Source organism: Liolophura sinensis, chromosome 9 (assembly GCF_032854445.1).
Source record: "Liolophura sinensis isolate JHLJ2023 chromosome 9, CUHK_Ljap_v2, whole genome shotgun sequence".
Lineage (NCBI taxonomy): Eukaryota > Metazoa > Mollusca > Polyplacophora > Chitonida > Chitonidae > Liolophura > Liolophura sinensis.
In genome coordinates this window covers 11,579,549-11,606,778 of record NC_088303.1, presented here as the reverse complement: position 1 = coordinate 11,606,778, position 27,230 = coordinate 11,579,549, and the positions used below count along the sequence as shown (strand labels likewise).

At 38.8% G+C, this 27,230-nt stretch overlaps 3 protein-coding genes across 7 annotated transcripts in view; 2 read left to right on the top strand and 1 right to left on the bottom strand.

The window, feature by feature from the left end:
- Window positions 1-961, top strand: part of LOC135475037 (ADP-ribosylation factor H-like) — a 38,333-nt gene extending 37,372 nt beyond the window's left edge. For all 3 annotated transcript variants that reach the window (XM_064754773.1, XM_064754772.1, XM_064754771.1), the window contains one exon: window positions 268-961. In XM_064754773.1, the coding sequence (XP_064610843.1) occupies window positions 268-464 (197 nt within the window). In that variant the 3' untranslated portion in view covers window positions 465-961. The remainder of the gene's footprint in view (window positions 1-267) is intronic.
- A 2,336-nt stretch (window positions 962-3,297) lies between these two features.
- Window positions 3,298-9,884, bottom strand: LOC135475036 (uncharacterized). The gene is made up of 5 exons (XM_064754770.1): window positions 9,678-9,884; window positions 7,663-7,740; window positions 6,615-6,688; window positions 4,937-5,174; window positions 3,298-4,655 (listed from the first exon to the last, which is right to left on the bottom strand). Exons 1-5 carry the CDS (start codon window positions 9,736-9,738, stop codon window positions 4,447-4,449), a joined length of 660 nt encoding a protein of 219 aa, XP_064610840.1. The 5' UTR covers window positions 9,739-9,884; the 3' UTR covers window positions 3,298-4,446.
- A 233-nt stretch (window positions 9,885-10,117) lies between these two features.
- LOC135475034 (28S rRNA (cytosine-C(5))-methyltransferase-like) lies at window positions 10,118-20,585 on the top strand. 3 transcript variants are annotated; one of them, XM_064754767.1, is made up of 8 exons: window positions 10,118-10,337; window positions 12,098-12,283; window positions 13,408-13,498; window positions 16,329-16,452; window positions 16,768-16,909; window positions 17,756-17,871; window positions 18,196-18,374; window positions 19,127-20,585. In XM_064754767.1, the coding sequence occupies exons 1-8, from the start codon at window positions 10,242-10,244 to the stop codon at window positions 19,795-19,797; spliced, it is 1,605 nt and encodes a 534-aa protein (XP_064610837.1). In that variant the 5' UTR covers window positions 10,118-10,241; the 3' UTR covers window positions 19,798-20,585. The 3 variants fall into 3 exon arrangements, with proteins under 3 accessions (XP_064610837.1, XP_064610835.1, XP_064610838.1); XM_064754765.1 differs by having other exon boundaries at window positions 16,329-16,467; XM_064754768.1 differs by lacking the exon at window positions 10,118-10,337 and adding an exon at window positions 11,021-11,070 and having other exon boundaries at window positions 16,329-16,467.
- Window positions 20,586-27,230: the final 6,645 nt, after the last annotated feature.

Below are 27,230 nucleotides of genomic sequence, written 5' to 3'. Positions count from 1 at the left end.
ACGGTCACTGAACCCTTTGGAAATCTGAGGAATCTGGGCCTTATGTACAAATCAAAAATCTGGAATACAGAGCCAGTTGAAAATATTTGTGACGCTGTCATTGTCCAATGTACATATGCAATATTTCAATACTTGACACTGCCCTTCCTTTTAACCTCGGTATAATACATCCAGGAAGTTGATCGGATGAACAGTCATGGCAAAAGACATGTTGTGTTTTGTCTCTACATGATTATTATTCCAACCGTATAATATGCCCTCTTTCAGCCATTTTCCCATCTTCAGCCATGGAATCATTGAAGGGAATACTGAATGCTTTCGAGTGGTTGAGCGATGCTTTGGAATCCCGTGATTTGAAGCAGATCGTTGTGAAGCCCGTGGTCGAAACTGCTGATGACGTGTACACTCATAGGTCACTGGAACCAGAGGAACTGTATCAAAACTTCTGCAGTTTTCACAAATGAAGAAATGGTTATCATCAAATTGACACACACTACATTCAGTCGGAGTAAAGACTGAGTTTCGGGAATCATTCTTGCTTGCGCATTGCTTGTCACATTTCACGACATTGGCACAGTTGTTGTTGAGCTCATATCTACAGATATGCTACATGTACACAATTAATGCTTCGGGATCGGGAATCTAGTAATCCTCTGCTATTTTAAATATATGTTCTTATGCTCCTTTGAGTGGCCTTTTTCCGCTTTTTCTACATTTTGGATGGTGCGATTTTATAGGGCAAGCTTCAATTTCATTCTGTAGTTAGAAATTTGTGTGCTTTTCAGAAAATGCAGGGGGGTACACTCTAGGCCAAACTTGAGAAAAGTTGTGTTTCACCGGCCAGCCTATCAGCTGTTTGTAAATTTCTGAAAATTTCATCAGTCATCCCCTATCAAATTTGACTGGATTTGTTTCAAGGAATGAGGAATACAAGGCGCAGAGCGTTTGGGGCTGAGGGCTTTAGAGACAGTTCTGGGAGGCCAAACGTTAACATGTAAGTAAATGGACAGCGATACATAGTGCGAAAAAAACACCTTGCGATCGGAGATACCTGTAATATGCGATGTTAAGGTAAAGATTACAAATTGCTAAATTCTTAGACACTCGTAGACGTGCCTGTATTATTGTACGAGCATTAGTGAAGACATAAAGTCACCGCCGTAGTTATTTAAGTGCACCCAACTATATTCTGAGCATTAGTGAAGACATGACCTCACCATCGTAGTTATTAAAGTGACCGTAACTACCAAACCGAACATTAGTGATTACATAATGTCACCATTGTAGTTATTAAAGTGGATGTGATCACGGATACTCCACGAACACGACAACAGCTGGGGTTATGGATTCGGGGTATTTGGGCTATCGCCCAGAAACCAAGGTAAACTATTGCCCTTTGCATACAGGTGCCTGAATAGCCGTGTTGTATAGTCTTCCGTTAGATCATTATTATGTCAGGGTCTTTCTGCGCATATCAGACAACTTCACAAATACTGAAGTGAGGAAAAAGGCACAGGTGTCAGCAGAAATCACCAGACCTTCCCAACTGCCCTGGAGACAATCTCATCCCTGTGCGTCAAAACCAGAGGTCAACCAGTAGTTAGATTCATGTATCACCGGAAGTAGACGGGTTAGCACTTTATGGGGAACCGAACAAATGCAGCATGGTTTCTCTCTCGGTTTCGATTTCCCAACAATGCCTCGCAGAAATTACAACTAGGCACCATAATATGAAAATTAGATGGTATGTGAGTTAATATCTTACAATTTATGTCGTTGGATTGAATAATTAGTGTTTAGCGCCGTGCTCACGAATTTTTCACTTAGGCCTACACTACAGCAATCACTTCCACCAAACCAAATTGACCGAAATATATCATCATTGATCTTTGGCATGTGAATGACTAACATTCACTTTCAGCTAACTATGACTCCGAGATTTTGACACGTGGATGAGATCTCATTTTTGTTTCCATGTCATACTGGCAAAACGACCTGAAACATCGTATATATATATATATATATATATAGGGCATAGGGCCACCCATTGTCACTGAAGTCCTGTTCCCTACCTAGCCGAATGTTGTGCCGAACCGTGAGAACATAAGATTCGTACTGTATCGTGTAGCAAACGTTAATTTGGCATGAATTTCACAACAGGCTTACAACAGTCACGGACAAGTTGCGAAAGTGTTACGATCGATGACGTCATGTTTACGACATTCTTTGAATTTTTGAAGAACTTTAAAAGAATGATGATGAACTCCACACTCCGTTTACGACTGACTTACGAATGAGTCACGACACTATCTTAAGTTCGTGTTCATTCACAGGTATTTCGTATCTATTCTGCCTTGGTAGGCTTATTTTGAGAACCTGTATGACATAGCGATGTTTCTGGAATTATTACGTTACCTTTACGATTGCAACCGACAGCTTCGCGAATATTTACAAAACTTTTGCGAATACTTACAAACTTACTCCAGTTATGAAATTTTTAAAACTCTTTGAAAATGTGATTGAGTACCGTATAGGTAGGGAAACTTACCAGTATGAGGCTTTGTTGTCTGTTGTTGACAGCGCTATTATCATCAGGTTTCTTTTTCTCAAGAACCAATGGATGTATCCTTCTAAAACTGTATATGCATGTGAAGAGATACTAATTACATAAAGTTTGAAGAAAACATTTAAATCCATTAAAAACTTTAAAAGTTCGCCATTGGTAAAATAGATGACGTCATTGTTTTGAATTTTGATGTATTTCGGGCCGGTGATTCCGAATCTGCTTATGTTTTTTGTCTGTGTTTGTAATTTTTGAGATATGTTCATAAAATCTAATTTTAGGATTAGAAATCAACGGCCTGTAAATACTAAACTGTGAGAGCTAGAAATTCGTGATTTGCACCAAATTGCTGCCCTTTTCGTGCGTATGTTCCATCAACATTTTTCTCGCTGCAACTGTTTAAAGGAAGCCCCAGGATATCAGAAATGTAAGTTTAAGCGCATTTATTTAACAGATTTATACGGTAACTGGACAATTACATGATCTTTAACTGTCTTAGTTCACGGTCAATGATTTCCCAAAACGGGCCGTTTATCTTAATACAGGAGCATCACTGTCTTGCTAATTGACTGTTACAGCATTGCCATGCCGCAAACTGCTCTGTTCTGAAGAAGGAGCTGAAAACCATTGATGAAGACTGTTTTGGAAGCCCTGAAACTACAGGTAGTTATAGTTATAATTGCGATTTCAAAAGATATATAACGACTGACTGACAGTGGAACAGAATGCTAAAATTAGACAAACGGTATTGATTAAAATTTATTATCATTATATTGAAACATACACAAAACAATGTATAAAATGTGTGAAATACATATATAGCTATGTAACTGTTCCGTCGCAATATTTCACTTACAATAACATATACAAATGAGAAAAGTACATGTGAAAAGCTTTCGTGAAGAATAATTCCGCGCAAATACTTGTACACGCGTCTACAGTTTACACAGGTGTGATAATAAAACCAAAACATGCATTCAAAACTACAGAAACTGACTCTCTTATCATATATGCGGAGTCCAAGTAAAGCTGATGATAAATTTATGTTGAAAAACTTACAATGTTATACTCCATGGATAAAGGCATCTTGATACAATGTAGTCCATATATCACTGAACAAAACTTTTGTAAGCTTATATACAAAATAAATCACAAACGAAGCGTATATGACAACGGGACACGAACAAAATAAACTGCTTATGAAAGATTTTTCTCTCATGCAATTAAATCTCCTATATATCACAGACTTGGGATTTCTGACACGTCATATAATCGGTATATTACAGATGAATCAGTACAAAGACAAAGCCATAAACACAGCAATCACAGGTGGCTTTTATTAAGAAGATTTCATATCATCTAAGTAAATACTTTTTATGAAGTGTAAAGATTTCGAAACCACGTATAAATACACCTAAAGTAGTGTCACGAGTAAAGCTCGATATTATTTATTTATTTGAATGGTGTTTTACGCCGTACTCGAGAATGTTTTACTTATACGACGGCGGCCGACATTTATACTGTCAGGAAACCCAGCGAAACCCACGACCATTCGCCAATAGCTGCCAGACCTTCCCACGCTCTAAAGCTCGATATTTCTTGTGTTAAATGTTGTGTTTAGCCAGTAACGTCACGGATGCATGACATATCAGATAGTTATGATGGCAGCGAGCAAATTCAGTAAGTTTAAAAAATACCGTTTATGATTCCAGTTGATACCTGGAATCAGTTTTGCTTTCATGATACAATGCATCCCAACCATGGATTTCCGTTGTGGATGTAATGGTCAAGAATAGTAAGTTAAACCCCTTGAATACGTTTGGCAGACAATCTTAAGAAGCAAACGTGTGATACTGATGGTACCACAGATATATGTGGCCAACTCAACTGGGCGAAAACCATTTCTTGATAAGTTCGTAAGGTTTCTCAAGACACATTGTTGTGTATGTTACAGTTTCTTTAAGGTCCATGGCAGTTTCCGCTATGGGGTTAACCAACGCTGACTTAACATCAGGGTGTCCCAGGTGAGATGTGAGCCAATCAAGTGCCTCCGCAAGACCTTCGCCCTTGGTGGCACTCGTGGGAAATATAGCTGCGAAAAGAAGACGCGATAATTGGAGTCATTTGAAGGAGCTCAGACAAAATCTTGTAAATTATAGCTCATGCTGACAGTGGATATTTAGGGAAGTATATTTCACCTGCCCTGCGCCCCAAATCCTCTCTGGTACAAATCTTCTAATCCAATTCTATCTTAAGCTACATGTAAATGTGATATTATTGCGGTTAATTTTCTGATGTTAAGAATATGTTTTGTATAACTGTCATTAATGGATGTATCTTCGGTTGAGGTAAAAAAATGGAAGTATAGCTTACCCCAATCCCTCTGCCTAAGGGAGTCCAGCTTCAATCCCTCTTTGACTTCATCTGTCGACATCGCCGATGATAAGTCTTGCTTATTCGCCATGACCAGCAAACTGACATCCCGCAATTCGTCCTCCCACAACGCCTGGTGTAGCTCGTCTTTGGCCTGGTCCAGGCGTTCCCTATCCGTGCTGTCCACTACTAGAATGATCGCCTGGGTGTTCGCGTAGTAATGGCGATGGAGTGCCCTCTGACATTAAATTGAATTATTTATTTATTTATTTAATGTTACTACGTGCCATTTAACGACAAGATGCAACAGTTACATATAGGTACTTCTGGTTAATTAATTTACTTTACTTATTCAACTCCTGTCAGAATAATAGGTAGAGGAAGCCATAGTACCTAGGGAAAACTCCGGACTTAAGCAAGTCTGTGACGAACTTTTCCCCATGTGACATACACACCATACTGGTGAAAGACAAAAATATAGTGGTCTTCCAGGAATGTAAGGCCTCGCTAAGGCCAACATGGGCGTCGTTGGCCGCTTACGCTCACATGCAATGGCCCCACTGACTGAGAGTCGGGGTACGTAGATTACTTGTGGGTCTTACTGTTGAAAGAAACTCCAGAAAAACATTTAGCGACAATCAATAACGCACGCAAAGAGGGCAAATTATACACACGAGAATCTTCAATGGCAATTTCCCAAATGATCCACATATCAAGCTTAGACCAGAAACTCCAAATTTTTTGTGTGTCTTAAAAGTTTAGAAATATTGTGTAATGGAAAATACACAATGAATTAAATGTTATAAAATTTATGAGTGTTTTCCGGCAAGAGATGAACACAAAAACCTAATATAGGTCCTATGGCCAAATAAACCTTCAGTGCGATGCCACGATGTAGAGCAGTACAGTGTACATATATGCCTTTTTGTTTGATTTGTGTTTCGCATCGATTGCACTTTGTATAATGCTCTATTGCATATATCATTACGGGAGTCCTTCAGGTTCTAGGATGGTAAATGGTACATAACCCGAAGGAAACTGACTGGATCCTGAGGAACCCCATGGTATCACGCATTATACGGGATGACGGACGATGGGTTGCAGTAGGTGTTAGGCAAAAAAAAAAATCCCCATTAAAATGCAATATATATCGGAAGAAAGATTATTAAACAATGTCCATGAAAATAGTTTGATTTTATTGTTTTAGAATTTTTCCAACCGAGCAAAGTGGTTTTAAAATATAAGAGTCTACGGTGGTTTGTAGCGTCCCAGAGAGAGGGTGTATCAGTGACGTCGTATCTGTATGTTTGACTTAAAACTGCATTTCAATGTCCATTCGACAAATGCATTCACAGATCTATATGTATATGCATTTAGAATGAGGAAATCTTGCAGTCGGAAAAGTTGTCAGAAAACGCTACTGTAGAATCCAAAATTCTCAATGCATTTCACTGGGTTCAAAAAAATTCTCAAAAAATAAATCCAACTATTTTTGTGAAGGGTGTTTAATGACCTTTCGTCTGACATATACTTCACGTTGGTGTTTCTTCTGCCTTTAACAACTATTACTCTTTACAGCACATGCCCCCTCCCAGCGCTCGCTGTACATCACCGCCAGCACTATAAACCTGACCTTAGAGATTTCAAATAAGTAAATAAATCCATTCAAGAAGCTTACCGCTTTGTCGCGTCCTCCAAGATCCCACGCTATTAAGCTGACGTTTTTGTATGTTAGTGTTTCCACATTGAATCCTACGAAAAGAGAAATAAATGGTTTCGTCTAAAAATTGAAGAGTCATATGCATACACATAAAAAAGTGAGTGAGTGAGTGAGTGCTTGGGGTTTAACGTCGTACGTTACAATTTTTCAGTCATATGACGACGAAGGAATCATTAGGGTGCATGTACGTGTAATGTGCCTCCTTGTTGCAGGACGGATTTCCACCGCTCTTTTATTTGGTGCTGCTTCACTGAGACGACTTACCGAAGGCAAGTAAGACGCTCCGCCCGAGCCATTATACTGATACGCGTCAACCAGTCGTTGCACTATCCCCTTCATGCTGAACGCCAAGCGAGGAAGTTACCACTTCTTCTTTTAAAGTCTTAGGTGTGACTCGATCAAGGATTGATCCTGGATCTACCGGTCCCGAAGCGGACGCTCTACCAACTGTGCTATCCGGGCCGGTTCACATAAATAAAGTTATTTTACGCAATTAAAATGTGTCAAATAACTATAAAGAAACCGAACAATTATAAAGTATGTATATTTATATGTATACACAGACACAAGTATGTACGCTTGGGGTTTTTTTCGTCGTATTTTTTGGTCATGTGACGAGGAGGAATCATTAGGCGTGTGTACATATCTTGTGTCTTCTTGTGGCAGGGCGAGTCGATGCCGCCACTGAAGTATTATGCCGAATTAAGACACCAGACATGACACCCAACCCAGTCACATTATATACTGACACCGGGCCAACCAGTCGTGTTTCCTTGCTCTAACCTCTCAATGCTGGGTGCCAAGTGAGGCAGTAACAAGTACCAATTTAAACGTCTGTGTAAAACCTTACCCAGGCTTGATCGACGGTCCATGGATTTCGAAATGAACGCTGTAACTATTAGACGAACGGACGATTAAGCTGTTCCACTGACACGTACATGGGTTAACCGTGAGTGAATAAACTAAAAACTATGTACAGACTTAGCTATGGTATCATTTGTCTCACCAATGGTTGGAATGGTGGTGACGACTTCACCGAGTTTTAGCCTGTAGAGGACAGTAGTCTTGCCAGCGCAATCCAGACCTGTAACAAACCAGATAACTTAAAGGATCAGTGTCCAAAATGTTCATTTATTCATAATTAGCTACTCCTGTATATATATATTGTTAAATTGAGTATAACAAAAAAATATTGGAAAAAAGTACATTAATCTGAGTAATTTGGCGTTAAAATGTCTAGATAATGAGGCTGGGTTTATGCACTGTTTCCGCCAACACTCTTTAGTTCCCGCCGATTGACGTCATGCAAATCCAACCTTTACTGGGTGTCAGAGCTTCGCCACTTAGATCAGTGTTAAAAAGCCATAAAAGTGAAAACAAGCATATCGAATTTCTCCACGAAATGGTTTACTGTTCTGCATACGGTTGTAAAAATAGGTCGTTGAGGAACCCTGAAGTTTTTTCAAGTTGCCAGACGATTTGTTCCTCAGAAAAACGTGGATTCACGGCAGAAAGCCGAAGGGTTTTATACCCACCAGACACAGTAAAATCTTTGACAGGCCGATGGGAGTTGGGATAAGAAATCCGGGCAGGCAGCTAAATCTCAACAGCATGGAGGGAAAATTGGGCATTAAATATATACCTATAAACTTAAGTGATAGGGCTTGTTGGGTGTAAAACAAAGCGGGAACTCATTCGTCACTGGTTTGATCAATCTTCTGTATACCGGTAAAGTGAAAGAAAAGTAGATAGAACCTCGTGATTGTTTCCAATGAATGTCGCTTTGATACACGTTACCCCACTGGCTGTGTTTCTCTTGTGGACCAATGAGTGAGCTTCTAACAAATTGTGAACTGTGTACAAGAAGACAATGGCCGTTTAACCGCTACGGCAATGCTAACGGTTTCTGACCGACTACAGAGGAAGATTAAAACTGAAAACAATCCAAAACTAACGGTGTTGCTTGACTGTGAAAATCAAGTTGCTTATTAAAATTACTCATCTAAGGTGCGAAAACAAGTGACATCTCTTTAAATACTGCTTTGGGTTGGAAAGCAATCTTAATTAGTGATAATCCATTCCCCATTGTGTTAATCCCCGTCTGAAGCAGATTACAAGTGACACCGCAGGAAACAAAAGAGAACTGAAACCACCCTTCATAATACCTGCTTGACGTGCTCGAGTGATTCCGGCCATAATATAACTGGGAAAATTTGACAGTTGTAAGAATTTTTTCTTACAGAGATGTCAGTGTCATAAATCGGTACTTCAGCGTCGTATACTGTGAGTTCAAATTGATACGGCTGTATATTTGCTTCTGTGTAGCTAGAATTCATCTCGACAATGACATCGTTTTGATACGAATTCCAAGGCCAGCTAGACTTGGGTTGGCCTTCTAAGACATCACTCGCTGAGCTTTATCGCGCAGCTGGATGGAGATCGGCTAGGGCAGTAAATCTTTTGTTTTTGGTGGATTTAAATTTATAATTACGTTTCCAGAGGCCTTCCTGATAACACAATGTTAAACAGGTTATACTCTTTATACTTTGGACAGGTAGCTAAATCTGGACACTTAGCCTTTTATTGTTGCAAATTAAAAATTTTACGCGTGCTTTTGTTCGGTAGTCAGGTGGAGGCCTGTGTGAGTCTACTATAACTAGGCCTGCAGCTTCATGTGCAACAGGTGCCCTCACATAAGCAAGTTTAGTAAATTTTAAAGGGTACACACACGTATAGTGTACTGTATGTGCGCCCGCAGGCAGGCTATATGTGGAGTATAGGTAGTCTTTATATATGTAGGAAGAGAATGTGCCGAATAGGGGGCCTATATGCCGGTCAGTAGCCTTTATGTCCAATGTACAGTAGGCCTACATTACCTAGGTTATAAATGTGTTATTACAGGTCTCACTCTTCTCGCTCTATGCACACTGAATAGCAAGTATAAAGTAATTTCACAGATAAACATATTTTTTAATTTGACTCAAAATCTGCTTCTAACTATATAGCCTGTGTATGACTTACCATGTATAAGAATTCTGTATTGGTGCTGAGAGTTCCACAAACGGGACCACAAGGTTCCCATTGTTTTCCAATAGGCCTACAACCTCTGCCACTATACGCTATACACTGTTCAGGAGCTCGAGTCGAATAACACATTGACTTTCAGTCCTACATTGATCCTTGTTAAAACTGTAACAATCCAAAGCCACTGATTGGATTTCACGGTCACTGTTGTGATGACGGAGATCCGGCTTGCCTGTCATTACCACGTCACAACCTTTACCCTGGTTATCGCCACGCTGGCTTCCGGGAATCTCCGATAACATCCGTGAGGTGCTCGTGAAGCCCTGAAATTATATCTTTTATTTAACACATGATAAGACAGAAGTAAGGTCTATAGATGAAAATGAATAAAGTAAACACGATATGTGTGATAACATGGTCAAATTGGTGAAATTTGAGAGGTAGAAATTTCCATATATTTAGTCCGTATTCGGAGTACTCAGAGTAAATTTTTATGTTCTCTGAGAATCCAATATGGCAGCTCCCTGAAACAAACGTGTTTCACTTCGTACGATTTGCACCATGGGTTTGTATAATGAGGCAGCTGACATTATCAGAAAAGTGAAGGCTAAGGAATCTTCAGTAAAAACGCTTGTCCTTTCTAAGAGCACATACCCGGTAAGCGTACACCCAACGCCTTGATCGTTCACAGTTCGGTGATGTTCTTGTTATTGTTGTTGTTGTTAGGAAAACTGATTGGTACTGGTTGTGATACCTGCCATTGGAAGGCTGTGAGTGTGACACCTCAGGGGATTTGTAGCTCTGCATACCTCTAGGCTTTACCTTTGCTAACACTACCATAGAGCTATACAGCGTTCTATTCAACTTTTTTGGAGCAGTGACCGTTTCGGTGGCCTAATAGATTGAGCGTCCGCCTCGAAGTTCGGAGACCCGGGGTCAAATCCGAGTCGAGTCCTATCAAAAACTTTAAAAAATGGTACTTGTTGCTGCCTCGCTTGGCGCGCAGCACTGAGAGGTTAGAGGAAGGAAACAGGTCTGTTTGGTCCAGTGCCAGTGTAGTGTGACAGGCTGGGGTGTCATGTCTGGTGTCTTTGGCATGATACTTTAGTGGCGGCTGCACCTTGGCGGCACGGACCCAGCCACAAGAAATGCCGATTTTTGCCGATTGCTTAAGTTTAAAGTACAACAGGACATTGAAAGTAATATATCTGAAAACTAGATACATATTGATTACTTTTCCAGAAATAATTTCTTGCCTAAAAGCTATTTTTTTTTCATTTTTTGTACTGAAATAATCTTCTGTGCCTCACCTTTATTCTTTAGCAGCCTGCAGGTCTCGGAAGATCATCGCCCCACATTAAAATGAAACCTTTCCGTTATGACGGCCGAGGTGAGCGTAAACAATGTTGCTTCGCGTGTGTGGAGAGTTCCCACTGTAGCCGCCTTAGCAGTGTTTATTTTGAAGCCTGCAACTGCTACAATATTTCACTGACAAAGATGAAAACTACTAGCCAAAAACTGGTATACCTGAGTTGTTAAAAGTGACTAATTCGGTTCTGAAAAATTTGAACGGGACCAAGGGCCAAGTATGTATGGCCATTACAGGTTGGTTTCATTTGAATGTCGGGCAATGATCTTCAAGACCTGTAGGTTGTTAAGGCATAAAGGTGAGGCAGCCGAAGTGGTAGCACGCATTTTTCTGCATTTTTGCACTTTCACATGAGGCACAAAATAAGGGCCTTCAGGTGTGAGGTGGCAGAACTCTGGCACTATTCCAAGAAAATTAAATAGAGTGTTGTATAGCTATACCATAGTGTTAATAAAGGTAGAAAAACACTTCTGTTTGGTCACAGAATTCTGTTTGGTAGAAAATATGTCATCAGTTCATTGAAAATCTGTGGCAGTTGTATAAACTATAGGTTAATACTTTTGTTAGTGAATGAGCCCCTTCTTAGTAGGTCATTCCAGAAAGCAGATTCCTGAATGAATGGACATTACTCTACTTTGTGATAGTACCCTGAGCTTAAAATCTCCCATGTGCAAAGGTGACTTATCTCAGACACTTCGGTTTCATCCATCCGTAAGCCCAACTGCCAGCATATATGTGTAAGTTTTCTGTACCGATACCACTTTAAACACCAATGAAATGAATAAACCAGTTGTCCTGTATCATGCATCACAATGAGCTTCTTTAAAACCTGAATCATGATTGCATGTAAATGTCAGAGAATTCATAATGTAAAGAATATTAATACAGTCATTTAGCTTTTACTGAAAACAAAAAAAAAACAGGTCTGAGTCACAGGTTTATTAGGCTGTACCATCAAACACACTGAGACTGAAAGTTTAATCTCAGTCAGACAGGTAATAGGTGAAACTACATGTTATCTTCTGCATGAATACAATGTACATTTCAGAACAAGAAACAGTTGTATGCACTGGTCTGTGAGACTTTAAAGAACACAGAGTTATTGAAGAGGATTGAAGATAAATTAGATCTGCTAAAGAAGGAAGATATTCTTGATGGAAATGAGGACTTACTACATGTCTTGCTGTATGATCAGCTCATTGGCCGGGGTATCAAGGGAGCACACAGTTACAGGGTAAGAACAAATGAAGGACTGAATGATTATCGTTTAATCCCACTTTGTCAATATTGAAGCCATATCATGGTGAGAACATACACTCTTACAGGGTGAAGGGTGAGGGACCATCAGGCAGCACCACATTTTCTGGTAAAAGTGGAGAGCTGTAATTTTAGCAACTAATAAGGAGTTTTAAGATAAGTAAGTACACTTTTATGAGTGAAGACAATACCCAGTAATATCAGGGATGAAGAATTATAAAGGTAAAATAAGTCCGCACTGGCACGATACAGGCTTTAGCAGGTGCCTTTCCTGGGGATTACACAATCTTCTGAAGTTCCCTCTACACTTAAGTGAGATAATGTTGTATTTTAACAGGTGCCTTTCCTGGGGATTACACAGTCTTCTGAAGCTCCCCCTACACTTATGTTAGATAATGTTGTATTTTAGCTGGTGCCTTTCCTGTGGATTACACAATCTTCTGAAGCTCCCTATACACTTATGTGAGATAATGTTGTATTTTAGCTGGTGCCTTTCCTGGGGATTACACAATCTTCTGAAGTTCGCTCTACATTTAAGTGAGATAATGTTGTATTTTAACAGGTGCCTTTCCTGGGGATTACACAATCTTCTGAAGCTCCCTCTACACTTATGTTAGATAATGTTGTATTTTAGCTGGTGCCTTTCCTGTGGATTACACAATCTTCTGAAGCTCCCTATACACTTATGTGATATAATGTTGTATTTTAGCTGGTGCCTTTCCTGGGGATTACACAATCTTCTGAAGCTCCCTCTGCACTTATGTGAGATAATGTTGTATTTTAGCTGGTGCCTTTCCTGTGGATTACACAATCTTCTGAAGTTCCCTCTACACTTAAGTGAGATAATGTTGTATTTTAACAGGTGCCTTTCCTGGGGATTACACAGTCTTCTGAAGCTCCCTCTACACTTATGTTAGATAATGTTGTATTTTAGTTGGTGCCTTTCCTGTGGATTACACAATCTTCTGAAGCTCCCTATACACTTATGTGAGATAATGTTGTATTTTAGCTGGTGCCTTTCCTGGGCATTACACAATCTTCTGAAGCTCCCTCTACACTTAAGTGAGATAATGTTGTATTTTTTGCTTTATTTAAATGCAGATTGCTATACAGCGTTACCGCTCAGTGTTGAAAGCTGAATTCAAGAAACTTCAGGCTGAAGATCAGGCTGAACTGAAGACAGTCAGAACAAGTGAGCATTCTGGTTTTCACTGTGTTAATTAATATTTATTTGTTTGTAGATAAACTCTATCTGTGTTCATTTCGTACACAAATGATCTGCCTCAATTTCATGACCAGCGTAAAACATTTATGGGCCATTTTGAGGAAAATGTATAAATAACGGTAAAGACATTGTTTTTTTTTTTTTGATTTTTAAATTTTTCCATAAAATTTTGTTAGTTTAGTTTAGTATGAAATGCTGAAAGCAAAGTTTACATGTTTTTCTAAGAAACAGCATTGATTTGGTTGAAACCCCAATTCATTTAATAACATATACTCTGATCTGAAGAGACAATTGTCTTTACTGTCAGCATGGTAAATTGACATTCATTGTGGTAACTAAAGGGGGAGCTGTTTTACAAGATATTGTTAACTTTACTCATATGAAGACAGATTTCTCTGAACGTTAGATTGTCACTTGATTACACCAGTGTATTTAAATTGTCACCAAGTCCAGCAGAAACCCCAAATTACCTGTCCAAGGTCGTGATTTTAGTGTTTTTAAATTTAAAGAAAGCTAAAAAAAATATAAGGATGGACAACTGAAAACCACGTGTAAAAGAACTTTTCTTTGTTTTTTCGATTAGATTGTTGTAAATTGAGTTAAAGGCAATCAAATACTTGAATAATGGTGAGCCTAACTGTCTTTGTCTATACCACAGAGTATCCAGTTGTCTCTGTTTCTCTACACTCATCTCAAAAACTATGCATAAAAGAAATTTCATATATTTCCCAAAAAATTGGCTTGTGCATGAATGTAAAGGAAAACAAGGCTTTCAGAGAATGCTGATAACTGACCTGATTAAGTTGCTGGGAAAACTGCATAATGTTCAAGTCATGTGGTACATTCCAGTATTGATCATTACACTCCCCGCCCCCCTGCCCCCCACCAAAAAAAAGTAGAATCATCAACACTGTCATATGCAGATATTATCCTCTAATTATATCTAAGATCTTGCCATTAAATCAACAAGAAAGACCAAAGTTATTTTACTGTCACAACTATGACTGCTTATTATATGTGTAAGGATTGCAGAGCAGTGACTTCATATCTTATAGAGTTGTAAATCATTGTGTTGGTAAAAGATACTGTGGGGAGTTAGTGCATAAATTTACCACAGAGGCCTTTATCCAGATTGTGTACTGCACTTTGCAGTCCATGTACTATGAGAGGCAATTGCAACCCTGTGAATAGCTGAACAAAATGTTGAGCTATGAGGTAAAAGACTTCAGTGGTCTTTGATATGCATATCGCTACTGATGATTGGCTATCTGTGTACTATGAGTGGCCACTGCAACCCTACAATTGGCCAAAAACTTTAACCAAACTGGACACCAATGCTGTCACTGACAGCATTTGATCCCCGTCTCACAATACCTCTCTGTACTTTGTAAGGTGAGCTGGAAAGGCGATGTGATGCCAGAAAACCTTGCATATCGGCCATATACCCCACTGTGCAGTTCAGACATTTGACGTAAATATATTTCCAGAGACTCTCTAGTTTTTCACATGTATTTCTCCTGAAACTGTCTTCATTTTTATGTGATTTTTACTTTAATAAACACGTAATAATGACACATAACAACACAAGCTCTAAACGGGGACATGTTGAAGTTCATATTCTAGTAAGGAGTTTGTTAGAACACTGTTACTAAATCATTATGTTAAAGTCCGTAAGCTCGGTTTCGATGGTAAGAACCCATTGCTTCGGGTGGCGTCATAATTATTCAAAAGCAAGTTTCATGCTGGACAGTGGGTGAGGGGAGTAATTTGTTTTAGAATGGCTTCACGGACAAACTGTTAGAAGAAACGCAGTGCAGTAACACACTACACCACTTTCTCTGCAAATAGAATACATCGCGTTAATTTCCTGTCATCAGTCTATAAATCTATACTTTTGTGAGACTACCAGAGATAAAATGATTTATATTTATTAAGGTTTTATTATACTAAAACGTGTAAACAATATCAAATATGACAGTGTCATTAATAGTGTTTACAGCTAGGTCGATGGCAGTGTAGGTAACTGGAGTCGCCAAAACATGCTGAACTCCTCCCATTCTTCAGCATGCCACTGTTTTCTTTTATTATCACGTCACCGGAGGCAGTGGGTTCTTGCAGTCAAGACCGAGCTTATAAAAAAGTGTTTTATCTTCATTTTCCTTACAAGAATATGAACTTTCAACATGTCCACATGTAGAGCTTGTGTTGTTGCGTGTCACTGACTAAAGGCAATTTTGGCAGTGAGTATGACTGATTTTACAGACAGCTGAATATAGGCGACTCACTAAAAGAAATATTCTACAGTAATACAAAATATTGGTAAGCTAAAGGCTTGGAAAATAGGTAAAAAAAAATATGGGGACTAGCATTGTCCATTTCTGTAAACATTTTACCTCCTGCCATGTTCTATTTGTTTTGTTTTGTTTTGTTTTTTTTTGGTTTGTGTTTTACGCTGTAATCGTAAGAATATTTCACTTATACGACAGCGGCCAGCATTATGGTGGGAGGAAACCCACGACCATCTGCAGGTTGCTGGTAGACCTTCCCGCTTACAGCCGGAGAGGAAGCCAGCATGAGCTGGACTTAAACTCACAGCAAGCGCATTGGTGAGAGGCTCTTGGGTCATTACACTGCGCTAGTGCGCTAACCAACTGAGCCACGGAGGCCCCTGCTTCATACATGTGCGGGTAAGTTTTGCATTGGATGGTAAGACAGCTACGTTTTATTATAGTATAGCATCAACGTGTATTAAGTTTATACCACTGTATGTAATAGAACATCTATGGTTTAATTCCAGACGATCTTCCTCGCTATGCCCGTGTGAATCTGTTAAAAACAACAGTTACTGAGGTGACTGCAGCATTAGAGGAAGATGGTTGGAGATTGCTGGTTGACAGGAGGACAGAAGCAGTGCAGACAAAGTCAGACTCTTTGAGGTCTTGTCATATGTTCAGATCGTTTCAGATTTTTGGAAAGGAATCAGAAATTTTTGATCTTATATTTTGAGGCATACTAATAAAAGAAATAAGATAGATTAGTGTCTTGATTGTTTTTAGATATTACATTTTAATATGTGCCCCATGTTCAAAATAACAGATAACACCATTCTATGATAAAAGGTAAAACAGGGGAAATTATTGTGGTGGTTGTCAAGATGGAAATTTGATCAGAAATGTGTAAAACCAAGTTTATCATTTAAATGTGTATTGACATGTTTTTTTGTTTTTTTTTGTCAGATTTGCAGATGTGGTGTCCAAGTTATCAGAAGGTGAGTTCATGCTGGACCCTGATATCCCTGACTTAGTTGTGTTCCCACCACACACTGACCTTCATGACCACCGACTATTTGTGTCTGGGGAGATAATCCTGCAGGACAAGGTGAGCCTGACCAGATTATTGACAATAATAGAATGCTTCCAAGTGAAAGTGTGTTAGAGAATGTGTCCAAGTGAATTTGTGTTAGAGAATGTTTCCAAGTGACAGTGTGTTACAGAATGTTTCCAGGTGATAGCATGTTACAGAATGTTTCTACGCTATTTTGACAGAATGTTTTCAGGTGATAGTGTGTTTCAGAATGTTTCCAGGTGATATCATGTTACAGAATGGTTCCAAGCAAGAGCATGTTACAGAATGTTTATGTGATAGTGTGTTACAGAATGTTTCCAAGTGATAGTGTTTCAGAATGTTTCCAAGTGATAGTGTTACAGAATGTTTCCAAGTGATAGTGTTTCAGAATGTTTCCAAGTGATGGTGTGTTACAGAATATTCCCATGTGATAGTGTATTGCAGAATGTTCCCAAGTGATAGTGTATTGCAGAATGTTTCCAAGTGATAGTGTGTTGCAGAATGTTTCCAAGTGAAAGTGTTTTAGAGAGTGTTTCCAAGTGATAGTGTTACAGAATGTTTCCAAGTGATAGTGTGTTACATAATGTTTCCAAGTGAAAGTGTTTTAGAGAGTGTTTCAAGGTGATAGTGTGTTGCAGAATGTTTCCAGGTGACGGGGTGTTACAGAATGTGTCTAAATAATGGGGTGTTACAGAATGTTTCTAAGTGAAAGTGTTTTAGGGAATGTTTCCAAGTGATAGTGTGTTACAGAATATTTTCAAGTGATAGTATGTTATATTGAACATTTTTGATAGACCAAATAGCATGTCTTAATGTCTTAACAGTTTCATATTCACTCATTGAGAGAGTAATTCATTCAGAAATTTTGTTTGTTTTTAGGCCAGTTGTTTCCCGGCCCATATTTTGTCTCCACCAGAGGGCGCTGCTGTCATTGACTGTTGTGCAGCACCTGGTAACAAGACAAGCCACATTGCAAGCTTGATTCAAAACAACGGGTAAGAGATTTGGACAATTTTCAGGTTTCATGAAGTTTTTCTTCAGAATTTCTTTGTTTTGTGCAGAAAAACAAAGCTGGGAAAGATAAAACTGCATTGGGTATGCGAAGTGCGTTAATACCACATGCTATTTTATGGATAGTTTTATAAACTATGCCCAATAACTCATTCACAACAGCTCATAACACCAAGGTTTGTGAAGCATATACACATATAGTAATGGATTGTAATGTTAAATGTGTAATATACATCCCTGCAACTGAATGTAAATCTACAACAGTGTTGTTGTGCTATGCCATTCATGGGCTTGATTTTCTCCACCAGAAGAATCTTTGCCTTTGACAAGAAGAAAGCACGATTGTCGACGATGGAGAGGCTGCTTTCAAAAGCTGGGGTAACCTGTGCAACCATACAACACCAGGATTTCTTACAAGTCAAAGCTAATGACCCAGTTTATAAGGACGTAGGCTACATTTTGGTAGACCCATCATGTAGTGGATCGGGTAAGTTTGGTGCAACTTATTTGCAGTTTTAGTTCATGGGCTGTCTTTTGTATCAAGGTATGTTTGGCACATCTTTCATCCAGTGTATCAAGGTAAGTTAAACACATCTTTCATCCAGTGGGCTGTCTTGTGTATCAAGGTATGTTTGGCACATCTTTCACCTGGTGGGATGGCTTATGTATCAAGGTATGTTTGGCAGATCTTTCATTCAGTGGGCTGTCTTGTGTATCAAAGTGTATTTGGAAGATCTTTAATCTAGTGGGTTGGCTTATGTATCAAGGTATGTTTGTCAGATCTTTCATCTAGTGGGTTGGCTTATGTATCAAGGTAAGTTTGGTAGATCTTTCATCCAGTGGGCTGTTTTGTGTTTCAAGGTAAGTTTGGTAAATCTTTCATCCAGTGGGCTGTTTTGTGTATCAAGGTATGTTTGGCACATCTTTCATCTAGTGGGTTGGCTTGTGTATCAAGGTATGTTTGGTAGATCTTTCATCCAGTGGGCTGTTTTGTGTTTCAAGGTATGTTTTGGCACATCTGGTAAACCTGCTTCCAAAAGGTGTGTGTATCTAGGTATGTTCAGATGTTTTCATGTGTATCTAAAAATAAGATTTTGTCCAAACCATAATATTTACCACTGTCATGTAAGTGAAATATTTCTGGCATTAAACACAAGTGAAATATATATGGATATGTCATAAATGATGTAACATATTGAAAGAAAATTGTTAGATACAAATGATTGTGTTTTTTGACAGGGATGGTAAATCGTCTGAATGAAAAGATAGAAGATTCTCAGGAACGTTTGACCAGTCTGTCACATTTCCAGATTTCCATTTTAAAACACGCTTTGAGCTTTCCTGGTATACAGCGTGTGGTCTACTCAACTTGTTCCATACACCAAGAGGAAAATGAAATGGTTGTGGATGAAGTTATGTCTCAGTTTAAGGGAAAGTTCTTTCTAAAGGAAGTGTATCCTGATTGGACAAATCGAGGGGTTAAAGGTAACCCCTGCTGGAAGGAGTGCATTCGAATGTCACCTGATCTGGATTTGACCAATGGTTTCTTTGTTGCTTGTTTTGAAAGATCTCTTTGTGAAACTAGAAGTACAACAACAACAACAGACTCTGAGTCGAAGAGCTTTGACCAAAAGCCAAAGAAGAGGAAAAAAAAGTTCAAAGATTTGGAAAAAGTTACTTCAGCTGAAGATTACAGTGACTCAACAGTGATCACAGAACAGGAATTGCCAAAAAGGAAAAAAAAGAAATCAAAGAAACACAAACATGAAAATGAAAATCATTTTGAGAACTTTAGCACCAAGAACTGTAGTGAGGAGCCTGAACCTGAAAGTGTTGTACATGTAATGACTAAATGTAAAAAGCACAAGAAAAAGAAACATAAGGTTAAAAAATCATCTGTTGAGAAATAATTAATCCTTCCAACAGAGAACTGCAGTACATGTACCATTTGTAGTTTACTGCTCAGTCATGTAGCTCAGTCTAGCTGACGTGACCCCTGGGTTCACACTGTTCAGCACATTTACTTATTTCAGACATGATTTTTTTCCGCTTTTTCTTTGTTCAGTTTCGATTAATTTACCTGTTTTCCGCAGATTTTTCCAGCTTCCGGGGCCCAGGCGGCCCCTGGACCCCAGCCTTTTTGGGCTATGATAGTAAATTTCAGCTATTTTCTTGGTTCACCACAATCATGTCTGTTATTTGTACATGTGTAATGTATGAGTTTAAGGTAAGCAATAAAAGGAATCACTGTTAGATTTAAAACCTCATGGTTTCATTCCGCTCTGAGTTAAGTTTGTTCAGCCTTCTTCCAGGCTAGTCCAGGTGATATTAAATTGTTGGTATTGCAGATTTCCTGGTGTTTATGGCTGTATTGTGTTTTCAAGTTTAACAAGCCATGACTGTCACATAGCAAGGATCTTGTTTGGGTCTATAGGCTAAATTTCTGGCCAGAAATAGCTAGGTTTGGTGAAAACACAGTTTGACCAAGGATGGCCCCAAGCCATTGTCAGAAGGTGCTCCATGTAACATGATGCCGTTGCTGTGGCAGTTTGTCACGAGGGTTGAAACAAAAATTATCCATCAAACTTATGCAGTTATCTGCCCTTGTCAAATGTTGCAGAATTGCAGATCAAAATTATCTAGAAAACCCTTTCTGTAAGCATACATCAACATTTACCTGGTTTAATAGAATTATTATTTGTAGAAAGATTCCATGAATTTAATAAAATTGGTAAAACTTGAACTAGTCTCGTGTTGGTTCTTGTTAGAAGCCTCAGTCAAGTGTGCACATGAAAGTTATATGTCAGAAATCAATCATGTGTCTCCAGCTTACAAGCCAGGCACTCAAATTAAGTTTTCAGCCTTTGCCAGAGTGACATGGACAGACTAACTGCAGTACATCTCTGCCGGCCAACAGAAATTACCCACATTAAGAAATGAGAGCCCACATTTAGCTGAGAGAGCAAGATACGCAACTTCAAACATGTGAGGATGGGCCGTGGCCTAGTGGTTAGAGGTGCTTGCCTTTTAGTCAGAGGTGCTGGATCACACAAATGCAGGTTACTGCCTGTCTTTGGAGAGGGAATTATTTACCCTGCCCTTCAATACTGCTTGTGAGGTGACAATGATGTTTGTATGTCCATCTGCACAGTCTTAACATTCATCCCAGACCACCAGCCTTCTATCTTCAGGATTCCCCACTCTACATGTAGGGCCTTGGTGACAATAACATGAAAATTCTCCGGTACGGCTTAAAGCAACAAATAAATACATGTAAATCAAAACAAGGTACACAAATGCGGGTTCAATTCTGACTTTGGACCGAGAATTTGCAGACTGATGTGCTCACTGATTTTTGAAGGCCTTGGTGAAACTTTTTGACCATTACGTTAAACGTAATTAATTTAAATAGATATAACTTATTTTGTAAAGAGGCTGTACCTGGCCGGAGATTTTGGGCCAAAAATCCATCTTCAATCACATTTTCTGGACTTGCCAAGAAAAGCTCAAATTATGCCTATCAGCAAATATCAGTCCCGTAACTGTACTATTTATAGTGTTAAAAGGATTCTAAAGTTTGAAAAAGTTATTATTATTTGACCAGCTTTATCAATTTTAGGAACTTTATTACCGATTTTGAACAGTAACAACGGTGCATAGACAAGGCTCATTACTAATCTAAAAGAACAGCAAAAAATGGAATTGCATTTGCGCCATGTATTTTTTGCCCAAAATCTTCAGTAGGCCTCTAGCCTCTATAAATTTCCTTGACTTTGCTGCTTTGTGCCAGAACAGAAAGATGTAACATACTGTAAGAAACTGTGGAAATAAAACACAGGAGTCAATCCCAGGAAATTTTCTATTTTTATTGGTGGGATCACTTCTACCATCCCATGTGAACACATCACATAAGCTATTGCACGAGTACTGAAGGACACGACTGCACAGGGTACAGGCAAGGTAGGTTGTATTCATTTATTTCATTGCTGTTTCGCACCATACTCAAAAATATTTCACTTGTACAACGGCGGGCCAGCATTATGGTTATAACTGGTTACTATATATAGATCTTGACTTTATGTTTGTACAGGACGGCTTAGCTAGATTTTACAATCTCAATATTCAGCAATCCAGAAGATGTGATCAGATAATATTCTCTACACACTGATGTTAAGCATGGCCTAGCAATGGCTTGCTGATGGATATATTTATGGCATACGTAGTATAGGATTGGCATTCCATTTTAGCCCATGTCACACTGTAAATACACCAACGCTGCTGTCTTAATCTGGTCGTAACCAGGTTTTCAATAGTCTTTTCCACACCACTGATCACATATGGTCACAAGATGTTTTCAACCAGTGAAGATTGCCAAAGGAATGCTTAACAAGGAACACGCACATGTAGCATTGCTTATCATGCAATAGTGATAGAACACCCATGGTTACAGGTTGCCATGGTAACCATTTGTACCATAACTTCAGGGGCTTATAGCAGCAAGATCACTTTATAATAATAAAGAGAAATCATTAACAGAATAACAGTAACCAAAAGTATTGATCAATTATGTGTCAACCAGGTAAATTTCCCTATAAGCAGTACATTTTCAATGTACAAATAAAATTTTATCATACATCTATTCCAAGCATATCATTCACCTTTTGACCTTAACAAGTCCATTTAGCACTATTTCAATCAAGCTGATGTCACAAACCACTTCCTATACAGATAGTCTCTTCATTCACAGAATCAGAATAGCGAGGGTTTCATGAACGTTCCCCTACACCTTGCACCTACTGAAATTAGAACAATCTTTTTGACAGTGTGAAATACAAAAAGACAAACAAAAGAACAAACCCTGTAAAAATATCATGTACTTGTGAAGTTACAGAGCATCAGAACTTACTACATACAAGTAGTACATACAGGATCATACACATTCCTTCAGTGTTAAGAAAAGGTGGGAAAACAAAAACATAGTGGTCAAAGGAGTGTGCTTGCACTTCCAAAGAGAGATGGGGGCCCTCTGGGTGCAGTCCACATAATTCATAGGTGTAGATATCTGCCAACTGCATCATATAATCTGACAACATACCATGCATACCAACTGAAGTATACATAAACCTCAGTTGTACAGGTCAAGGTCATTCCAAACTCACTTAGGCTCATTCATAGGTTCATAATGTTGTTTTTATTACACAAGGTTCTGTTTGTGTCTAAAGCAATGTGTGAAAAGTTGACAATGGACTGCTCTAAATACTTGCAGGCCTACTATTCACAGCATCACTGCCCTTTTCACACACAGAAAACAATGTGAGAACCGGGACAATTTCAACATACTATGCTGCTGGCTGATGTTGGAAAGGGGAATATCTTCTTAAATTAAACTGTGAAATTTTGAAATGCCTTTCACAAGCAATCTGCAACAAGGCTGGTTCAAATAGCAGTAAAGAACACATTTTCTGTTATAACGTTGCACTGCTTATGTTCTACTAAAGTGCTTATGTTCCACTAAAGTGCTGAAAAGTGTGAACTGCTACATGTACAAGAAAAAACAAGAAAGTTCTTTTTGGACAGCTTTGTAAATGGCAGGAAGGACATCACCTAAAGGCATTATGTGCCTAAACTGTTAAACCTAATGCAAGTAGGAAAATGAAGCAAAGGGACTTCAGCAAAGGCACATTCTACATGAATATGTAGACCCCAAATGTTGACATACTTCCGCAAGTGGTTGTTCTATGTTGGTTTGTTTCAAAGTTACTCTAGTAATGTACAGATCTTCATCACCATGACAATACCTGTTTATTTATTTATTTATTTATTTGATTGGTGTTTTACGCCGTACTCAAGAATATTTCACTTATACGACGGCGCCCAGCATTATGGTGGGAGGAAACCGGGCCAAGCCCAGGGGAACAATACCTGTTGATCTTGCATGCTAGGTGTGTAAAGGCCAAAAACACTGATATTTTTTTCTGATTTAAGTCAACTGGCCATGCTATGTACCAGAGAAACACTAAGTCATCAGACAAAAAAAACCCAAACGAAGTACAAGACATAGCAATGGCATATGCCAACAGTACTGGCAGCAATTTAGTGTTTAATCTCCAGCTACGTCTTAACAGTTTTCTTGCACCTCGATCCTTTTCTTCTCCCTGTTCGTCCCTTCCTTTTTGTCCTTGTCTTCGCTCGTTTTCTTTTAATCTTGTCAGACTTTTTGAACTGGTTGTTAAAGTCTATAAGACAGTCCTCTAGCTGGCCTATCTTACGGAAGGTTTTGATAGGGGAGTTGCTGACAGTGCTGAAGTCGATGTCTGTGCCTGGCTTATGTCTAGGTGCTGGCACAACTCTGGGTCTTTCACTGCTGTCCCTGGACTCGTCTGTGTCAGACTCTCTCTCAGACTCACTGGTCGAGAAGCACTGGCTACTGGCAGTCGCCTCCTGGCCTGTCACTTCTAATCCAGTCCTGTAACACATCAGCCATTTTAACACATCAGCATTGCTACACAAAAATAAGAGTACACCGATTGTCGTACTCACAGAGACAGTAGCATATACATGCACATGTAACCACAACATTTGTTAAAGCTTTTCTGTCAGATCTACTATGTTATGTATAACAAGTGTGGATGTGCAGCTGCAGAGGCTTTCACATGAGCCAAACTTTGCAACAGCTGAGATTAAAAAAGTGACCTCATTGGAGTGGGTTCACGGTCATATCTAGACAAAAAATTGATGATTCTGATCCCAGACTTTTATTAAAGGTTCCATTGTGACTGTGCATGAAGAAAGTTTATAAAATGCCAAAACCTTTGGGAGCCAAAATGGCTCTAGGTATGGCTGCATCAAAGTGAACAATTATGGTTTGAAAAACTTTTAGATCCTTGTTGTTACACTTTACATACACAATGATCATGCAATATGCTCTTGGTTAGATTAGTTTTTCTAACTTCAGAGCATGACAATAATTTAAAGGATTTCCTGCACATGAAAACAGAAAAAAGAGAGGAACAAAAGTAACACGCACTCACTCGACCTTGCGTTTCTTGTGGGTGACATCTTGGTTGCCTTGGTTACCACCGTCTACCTCTAAGAATCACATGAAGTTGAACAGGTGTGAACAATAACGAAACAAGCAAAACATAAAGCAGACACCTGTGCACTTAAAACACAACAGCATATCAGGCTTAGTGTGTGTGCAAACAGATCAGGAACAAAGCAAGCTTACTTGCCCACTTTCAGAATGTTGACGGCAATATATCATAATGTGTGAAATATCATGAAAAAAAGGAGGTATCCAAAAACAGTGGACACTTCCCATTTTACGGCAGTTATCACAGCATATACAAACTGAATGAAGCCATTATTTGTATCTAATACATGACACCTTCATATAACAACCCTGCCGAACACTACTACAAAGCTCCTTGACAACAATGTTCAATTGTGTGAGAAAGTTCACTGCTTATGCACTGTGATATACATATATGAAGCAGACTATAGAAGTCTCTATTCTCCATGTAGTACTGATTTGGCATATGTGTTAGAATTGTGAGTGATTGAAGAACATTTACACACTACATTTAGAGAATATTCCACGAGTTTGTCACAATGGCATAACAACTAAACCATGAACATTTAAGTGTGTTGTTTTAATCGTATGAACATCTCACCTATCACGACGACAATTTGTTCACATCCAAATACAAATACATCACAACGCTCTTGGGTTCAAACTACGACTAATATATGATAATTCATGATATTTCAAAGATTCCTCAAGCTTAAAGATCTCTAAATCTTGAGAATATATCTCACTTGACACGAAAATGGAGACGTGCAACAAACTAACAGCAAACCATGACGAACTATCATACAAGATTAACATTGTGACACATTGCGGTCAAAAAGCTAGCCCCAGGTAGACAAGAAAGCAAAGATTGTAATGAGGTTAAAATGGAATTCAAGAAGAGACAGGGTGTAATCTGTTGGTTCATTGGCAATGGAAACTGAATCTGAAAACAACTCAAGAGAAAACATGACACCCAAGCAACAACTTATGACGCATTCCAATGACTTAAATACAGATAAACAAAAAAAAGACAACAATTTTCTTTCGTCACTGGTTTCTACTCAGTGTCTGTGATAAAGAATTAGTCTTATTCTCATGCTGGTGTCAAGGTTTGTACTTGTCACCTTTCCACAGAGCCTCCTTACCATCCTTCGCCTCTCTGACTGGTCTACTCCTGGTGGCCCTGCCTCTCCTGGCCTTTGGCCCCTTCTCCAGCTGCTCCTGCTGTCTCCGTGCCTCTGCCAGGCACTCATCCACATGTCTTTGGTACTCCTCCCCCTTAGTGAAGACACCATCACAGATATAGCAGCTTTCTTCCTCACTAAACAATAACATAAGAACGCACCAAAAAACCTGTATTAGCAAATCGATGACTGATTTGTTTGGTACATTGTATCATAGCCAATGGGAGTTCAGAATACATGCAGGCTAAACAAAAGGACATTCATGCCAAACCAGCTATTCAAAAGACCTGCATAACAAATGAGAAAATTCTTATCTCTGAACGTATCAGAAAAAGCCACTTCTTATTGTTGAATACGTGTACAGCCCATGGGAGCAGATTGTAGACTTGCTCTACTTGCCCAACTATATCACACCATTTTTTGTGTGAGTCAGTCTTTATATGACTTCTTTCAATGGCATTTAGAAGTAGAGAGTTGAGCTAAGACAAGATAATTTTCTTATGGATAACAATTTCTTGTTTATTAAGCACACGACATTTCGATGGCGATACTAGCATCATTTTTAAGTGGTTGACATTAGTAGAAAAGCAGAGTTTATATATTACATGCCTGAGATACAAATGTCAAAGAGAGATAACAGAGTTCAAAGGAATAACAAAGTATTAAACAAAGGATAAACAAATGTACTGTATTTATTCACCATAAATATAATTACAAAACATGTTTACAGAAAATAAAGCATGGCGGGAATAAAGTCACAAAAGTCTTGATCTATCCCGAGGAAGTACAAGTACGTAAAATGGCGTTGGTTGTAGGTGAATTATAAGTAAATAATAACATATTTAAGAAAAACACAAAGCAGTGTCACGTGCCAAAAGAAATGCTATGGTGCATTGCTGTGAGACATTTACATGTTTGTAAATAAGTCAAGAATGTTTCATCAAGTAATCTTTTATTTTGGACTTAAAAAGAGAAAGTCAATACATTTTAGAGAAATCGGGAGCCTGTTCCATTCCTGGGGGATCATACTTCGAAATGAGTAGAGAGACAGGTTGGAAGAGTGGAGTTCTTGTTGGATAATTGTGTA

Excerpts from the sequence above, each read along its gene's own strand:
- LOC135475036 (XM_064754770.1), bottom strand. The coding sequence starts at position 9,738 with ATGGGAACCTTGTGGTCCCGTTTGTGGAACTCTCAGCACCAATACAGA. Across the intron at positions 7,741-9,677 it reads ATACAGAATTCTTATACATG|GTCTGGATTGCGCTGGCAAG; the intron begins GTAAGTCATACA and ends GGTTTGTTACAG. Across the intron at positions 6,689-7,662 it reads CACCACCATTCCAACCATTG|GATTCAATGTGGAAACACTA; the intron begins GTGAGACAAATG and ends CTCTTTTCGTAG.
- LOC135475034 (XM_064754765.1), top strand. The coding sequence starts at position 10,242 with ATGGGTTTGTATAATGAGGCAGCTGACATTATCAGAAAAGTGAAGGCT. Across the intron at positions 10,338-12,097 it reads TTTCTAAGAGCACATACCCG|AACAAGAAACAGTTGTATGC; the intron begins GTAAGCGTACAC and ends TGTACATTTCAG. Across the intron at positions 16,468-16,767 it reads ACAAAGTCAGACTCTTTGAG|ATTTGCAGATGTGGTGTCCA; the intron begins GTCTTGTCATAT and ends TTTTTTTGTCAG.